The 7042-nt window shown below is 44.6% G+C and overlaps 1 protein-coding gene across 2 annotated transcripts in view; it reads right to left on the bottom strand.

The window, feature by feature from the left end:
* Positions 1 to 4896, bottom strand: part of Itga1 (integrin subunit alpha 1) — a 154603-nt gene extending 149707 nt beyond the window's left edge. Inside the window, exon 1 of one of the 2 annotated variants that reach the window (XM_060385733.1) lies at positions 4770 to 4896. In XM_060385733.1, the coding sequence (XP_060241716.1) occupies positions 4770 to 4830 (61 nt within the window). In that variant the 5' untranslated portion in view covers positions 4831 to 4896. The remainder of the gene's footprint in view (positions 1 to 4769) is intronic. The other variant, XM_060385734.1, reaches the window with a different exon arrangement.
* Between the last annotated feature and the right edge of the window lie 2146 nt (positions 4897 to 7042).

The following is a 7042-nucleotide window of genomic DNA, read 5'->3' on the forward strand; positions in this document are numbered from 1 at the left end:
ATGTCAATTATTCTTAAATACTAAGGATAATTACAAAATATAGCCCTCACAGCACATAGACAGCTATATTTCATTATCACATCATAGGGTGTACTGTTCTATAGGAACAAAGGCTAGGGGCACCCTGGTGTCTGGGGAAGAGCTAGTCCACTTCAGAGTCCCTTGGGAAACACATTTTTGTAGGAGTTAAGGATCTATAGTAGAGCTTCCGGAAAGGCCCAGAGGCGACCTCAGAAGGGTGGACAATAGAGTGATCTGAAAGAAGCTCAGACACGTTGAGGAAAGGAGTGTATTCATCTCATTTGCATCTCTTGACACTCTGCTGTACTTGTTGTGGGAAGGAATAAAATCCTGCAGTCGCAGACAGCCCTGAATAGGCCAATCTATTCTGACCTTAGTACAATGAAAACAATTCCAAAATATCTTTCATCCCAGTTGCTTAACATGAACGCAGATACACTATTTTGTGTCTCCTGTATCCGAAGAGCAGCCATAAAGAATAGTGTTTGGATCATAACTCTCAGAAAATGCATCAAACAACCAATTTATTCTATTAAAATATTTTAAGGGGCATATGAAAATTTGCCCAGTTATTAGCCTCAGTGGAAAGTTTCAGGGGTAGAGGGTGGAGGAAGAAAGACAGAGGAGCATCTATCTACATAGATCAGCCAGTCAGTAGCAATCAGACATGACTCTAGAGCTCAGTTATTACGTGGCCAGGTGACTGCATCAGTTGGGTTTCTGTCTACTGTGAGGAAACACCTAACAGAGACGGCTTAAAGAATGAATTGTGTATTTTGGCTTAGAATAACAGAGGTATCAATCCACAGCAAGTAGGTCATGGTAGAACACCAGTTCACATCATGGTGGACACAGAGTGGGGGTGATAGGTAAGATACAGCCCCCAAGGACACCTCTCTAGGCCCTCTAACCACACAGCAAATTCCACCACCCCTCAATAATTTGTTCTGGTTTTATAGCCCTTAGTTGACTAAATCACTAAGTTAGAACATAAATGATCTAATCATCTCTTGAAAATGCAACTTTCAGGGACAGTAGAGAGGAAGGCTTTACTGATGTGAACTGTCGGTTTAGCATCAAAACCACCTGTGACAAAGCTAAACTTGTTTGGCATGTTTATTTGTCACTTTCACTGCCTTCTAACTAAGCAAACAAACATCCCAGTGGATTCATTATTGCATGTACAGATATTATAATGAGTAAGAGAAATATCCCCCTACCTCCCCCCCCCACACACCCTGTTCAGTAATTGTTAATACACAGCTGCCATTGGAGTTCATTCATTTGATTTGGATCAGTGACTGTCTACCTCCCCATGCTCAGCCTTCTCCTCACTGGATTTCACTTTGTATAAGACATACTAGCTGTGGAAAGGAAGGCTCAAAGATGACTCATGCTTCTAGGCATCATTCTACAGAAGAGCAATAGATAGCTCAAAAACAGCTCAACTAGCGGCGTATCGAGATCCTGTTGTTAATGAACTGAGACAGAAGTAACCTTGTTTAGATTCTGCTGAGAATGTGCTATCACCCAATTTCAGTATACATCTAAAACTCATAGAAATGACACTTGCTTCATTAACTTTACACATCCTTATCAGAGTATTTTAGCCACTTAAGTTTGCATTTTACTCACATAGTTGAGAGATAGAGTAAAATGAGCTTGTACAAGTTAGCCTCGTTTTATATCAGGAAACATAAGGTCAGAGGTGTGAATTGAAGCAATTTGTCATTTACTAGCTGTAAAACTTTGGGCAAATGGACTTAACCTTGCACTTTTTAAAAAGCTCATTTTTAAAATATGGAAGATGTGTTTTAGACTAGATATAAAACATTACAAAGTTCTTGGCCTGGGTCCTTTCATATCATAAATTCCAGTATTACTCTGTGCTACTTATTGTAATCATCTATCTAGAAGGCTGAATCTAACCATTTGAATATTTCGAATGAGAGCAATGGCCACAATATTACACAGGGTTGGGAGAAAGTATATATTGCCTCTACTCCTTCTTGGATGAGCTTCAGTTTTGATCCAGCTGCACGTCACCACGGTTTTGATGCAGCAGCCTTCTTCCAGTTTTCAGGTTCTTCAGGGTGCATGAGCAATCAAGGCTTCTTCCGCACTGTTGCTTCATGTGATTTCTATCTACAGTTTCCTATCCCAGGTGCTCTGTGGTGACTGCTCTCCTCAAGGCCTCCTCCAGGCTGTCTGGTTATGAAACTACCTTCAACTAAATTACCTTTGTATGTGTCATATAATTACCCTGGGACTCTGAATTGTATCAAACAATGACAAGGACTTTATTTTGGCGTAAGTGAGAACATTTTTCTCCACAAATTATTTAATATATGTTGGGAGAAACTAACATGAGAAGTTGTAAATCCTGGGAAGTTTATTGGAATGGCTGTGGTTTGTTATGATAGATGCATAGCTCTGGGCGCTGGACAGAGTTTGTTTAGAAGGCAAGGGGTAGTGGGAAGGAAGGGTGGAGTTATTCTCTAGATCCACACAACAAGATCATATCCACAGTGGCAAAAAGCAAGAGGGTTACGAGGAACGTAAGGAAATGACGGATGCAACGGGTATTCCATTTAAAGGCTGTGGTAGGCGGAACAATAGTGTGACCTGCCAACAATGCCCTTGCTCCAATCCTAGAAAGCTGAGTATGTCAGCTTAGATGAGAAAGCAGACTTAGCAGATATAATTGAACAGGGATTTGGACAGGGATACTTGATAATTGCAGGGATCCAGGGCAGGTAGACTTGGAGATGTGTCCATGAAGCAGGGCCAGAGAGGAAGATGAACAAGTTGCACTCTAGCTTTGAAGACGTGCATGTCACAGGAAGTGGAAAGCAGCAGAAGCCCCTTTTCTAAGGCCTCCACAGGAAATGCCCTGGGGGACCTTGAGTTTATCACAGTGTGACTTAAAACCCACATAACTGTAAAACAGTAAATATCTTGTTTTAAGCCAATAAATCAATGGCAACTTATAGCAGTAATAGGAAACGGACACGGGGTCCTGGATTTGGGTAGTCGGTTGAGAGCTTTGTTTGGATCTTTATCTGAGAAGGAACCACAGATGATCTTCTTAAAATAGATACAAGAAAAATGTCATATTAGGTGGGTGGGTTAGAGGCTGGGAGACAAGGCAAGCTCTATAATGTCATTTGAAAGTGGCTATGCCTGTAAGATTCTAGAGTAACTAACTGCAGAGTCCTGAACTCTCACCAAAGAGTTCTCCAAGTAGAAGTCAATCTCGAGACCCTTAATACCATTCTATGGAATGGACATAAATACACCCTATATAAGGAACCTGTCCTCCCTGTCAGTAACGCTCTAAATGTGCAGAAAATACTTTAGAAATACCTGCCGACTTTTCTCCTTTAATTCTCTCATCTTGGATTCAGCAAGGCATGTGACACCAATGTTTACATGAAATTGTAACTCCATCACCCCGACTCCTCATTCTTTTAGAAAATGTGCAAGTCCTGTTTCTGCACTGACTGAATGTTTCATAAAATGGAAAGAGAGAACGAGAGAGAGAGAGAGGGGGGCTACAGGTTGACTAATTAGAAAACAATTCAGACTTTGCAAAACATCTAGATACAATCTCTAAAAGTTGAGGTGTGAGAGAAGTCTCAAGCCAAGCTTGCCTCAAGGGTCTCTGCAATCGCAGGTAGGTTAAAGCCGCTCCCTTGGCCTATAACACTGTTCAGAAGTCACCAGTGTTTGGATTGTTGGGCATTTCCTGAGAAGTAGGAAATGCTTGGGTGAAAAGCTCCGTAGCTTACTAACTCCTCATGCCACTTCATGTGAAAAGAGATGGGCTTGCTGATAACCCACTAGTAAGTGGAAAGTGTTCTGGGGGCTTAAGCTCAACTGGCCCTCCTGTTAACAACAGTCAAAGGTGAAATTAACTAGTCAAGCATGCCAACAGCGAAAACATCAGACAATTGTCACCACGTTAAAGACAACCACTGATAAAAGGGCTAATGAGGTGATAATCTGTTGCTTAAAGCTTCTACCATTTCACTGAGACACCATCTCAAGTTTTCCCTCCCTAGCTGGTAACGACAGTAAAGGTTGTGACCCAAGCTACCATTAGGGGAATCCGGAATGCTCCCCAGTTTCTCTCAACTGGATGTAACACTGCATTTCTAGGGCACCACGTCTCCTTAAAAATACGTTTGTGTTTGAAAGACTGCACTGTGATATGTGGATACTAAACCCTCAGTTTCAGAATGTTCCGCCTCTAGAGTAGCAACGTCATTTTGGGAAAAGAAGTAGTTTTGACTCGCATGCCTGTCTTTCCTTGATCTGTGGCAGAAAAGGTTCTAAGTATTAAACAGGAAGGCAAGGCTATAAAGACCACTTCTCAGAAACCCCAGGGCAGAGACTTCGCACACTAACCAGGCGCCCACCCTTCCGTTAGTCTCCCTTCCCCAAACTCAAATGCCTAAAAAACACCGCGCGCGACGGTAAAAAACAAAACAAACAACAACAACAAAAACAAAACAAAACAAAACAAAACAAAACAAAACAAAAAACCCAAAACAACTTTAATTTGAAATGCCACTTCTACTTGGAAAGTTTTGAGCACTCCCCTCAGTCCTGCGCTGGCCCTCCCTTCAGTCCTCTGACCTGGCCGGTCTACCTGAGGGCCTCTCTGATCTGCCCCTCTGCTAATGTCACCCCTCGCCGGAGCCCCAAGCCCCACCAGAGACGCTCGGCAAAGCAGGGTCGCTCACCCGTGAGGAGCCAGATGCAGACGACCGTGACCTCTAGGCTGGAAGGGCGCCTGGGGACCATGGCTGGAGCGGCTGCAGCTCCGCAACGGGCCGGTTTGTGGGTGGGAGCTGGCAGGAGCTGACACGAGCTGGCAGAATCCGGGCACCGGCGCCCTGCGCTCTGGGTCACCCGGGCGCTCTCCGCGGGTGTCCGGCGGTGGCCCCAGTGGCCGCAGCGTCCAGGAGCGGCGGAGGAGCGATTTCCTGTGTTTTGGTCGAAAGCCTCTAGGCTCGCTCCACGCTTTTCACATCCCAGAAGGATTGCCGCATCCCCCGCCCCTCGGCGCTCCCGGGCTCTGAGATCTCACTGGCAGCCTCCCAGGCTCTGTCCGAGACATGGACAAATAAAGCCAACTTCGCGGGACCGTGTTTAGGCTAAAGTCCACGGGCAGCGGCACGGCCAACCTTAAAGGGACATCTGCGATCTCGCTTCAAGTACCAACTCCCTAAGGTGGCGGGAAGGCGGGGCTGTCCTTTCGGGAGAGTGTCGCCAGCGCGGGGGCCCCGCCTTCGCTCCCGGGACTTCTGGATCTGGGAAGGAAGGGCGCTTTGAAAGTGCCCGGGCTTTTGCTCCTTGAGGGAGGCTGCTTTCCCGCGTCCAGCTGTGTGGAAGGGACCAGACCCGCAAGGAAGTCAGCGTGTGGGATAAAGCCTTTTCCGACAGCGGATGCCCGAACTTGGCCCGGGAGCCTTCTCACCCCTAGGGCATCCTAGTCACAGGAAAGCTCCGCTGAGGGCTGTGCTTTCTCCGGAGGAGAGCTTGCCTCTTTTAAGAAAACTCCTGATTAAAAGAAGTTGTAGCTAGGGATGGGGTAGGGTGAGTGTGTTGGGGGTGGGGGGACTGGGAAGACAGTAAGACTAAGACAAAAGGAAAAAAAAAAAAAAAAAGAGAAACTAAACTCGGTGGGCAAAGAAGAGTTAGGGAAATGGGTAGGGAGGAAGGCAGTCTCCTTCGAAATGGAATGTGAGCTATTTTGTCTAAGCTAAATCAGGATTTTTGAACACTTGGGACTCTAATAGCGAACTCAAGGTGCTGTTTTAGGTTGTTTTTCTTTTTTTCCTTCTTGTATGAATGCGTGTTAAGTCAGTTCATATTACTTCTGTCTAGGAGAGGTGGACAGGAGCTGGTAGGCTTCCCCTGCCCTGTCACTAAAGTCTTTATTAACTTCAACAAATAACGTGCCGTCTTCAAGTGCCTTAACACTTCTGAGAATTTCGGAGAAAGAAATGAATGAGTGGGTGTGTGGTTACAGTCCTTTGCAGAAATCTGTCCAAGTCAGCAAATACTGGAACATCCCTGTCTAGCAAGTACTACAGAACAGCTACAGGGGGAAAAAAAACAAATGCTAAAGAAGTTTGACGGTCAAGAATAGGGGGAGCTAGTCGGGTATGGTGGCACATGCCTGTTATCCCACCACTGGTCAGCCTGAGGAAGGAGGACTGCAGAGTCAAGGAACAGGTTGGGCCGCAGAGTGAAATCCTGTCTCAAAAGCAGACGAAAGCAGTGAGCAGAATTCAAAGGTCGAAGGGTAGCTAACCAAATTACCATGACCTTTAGTTAGTTTAGTTCATTAGCAAGGGATTCCCTAACACTTTTATTCACTTATTTATTCATTCATCTATCTATCTATCTATCTATCTATCTATCTATCTATCTATCTATCTATCTATCTATCTAGAGATGGTTTCTCTGTGCAACTCTGGCTGTCCTGGAACTTGCTCCGTAGACCAGGCTGGCCTGGAACTCAGAGATCCGCCTGCCTCTGCCTCCTGAGCGCTGGGATTAAAAGCATGTGCCACCACTGCCCAGTTAATATATTTCAAGTGATTATGTAGCAGACATTAAATATCACAGTCCTGCTGTTTCTGGTGTACGTGTCTTCTCTCAGTTCTAATTACTCAAATCGCTAGAAAAAAATGGTGTCCTGTAGGGTCACAGTTCATTTCCATTTGACATTAATTGAACTTCCTTACCTGCACTCAACAGTGTTTCCAAGGAATGCCTTTATGGTGTACATTCGTGCTCCTGTTTAGTCTCTGCTCTGCCTTCTTCCTCTCATACTGATCCATTGGACTTTGCAAAATATGCAATAAGTATTGATTAATGCTCAGGCATTTAAACTCATACTAAATAATTTCCTAATAGTATTCACCACAAATACTTAGTTTTCAAAATGTAATTTGTCTGTGTATGTATATATGCATGTATGCGTTTATATGTGCACATAAGTATG

Source organism: Meriones unguiculatus, chromosome 6 (assembly GCF_030254825.1).
Source record: "Meriones unguiculatus strain TT.TT164.6M chromosome 6, Bangor_MerUng_6.1, whole genome shotgun sequence".
Taxonomy (NCBI): domain Eukaryota; kingdom Metazoa; phylum Chordata; class Mammalia; order Rodentia; family Muridae; genus Meriones; species Meriones unguiculatus.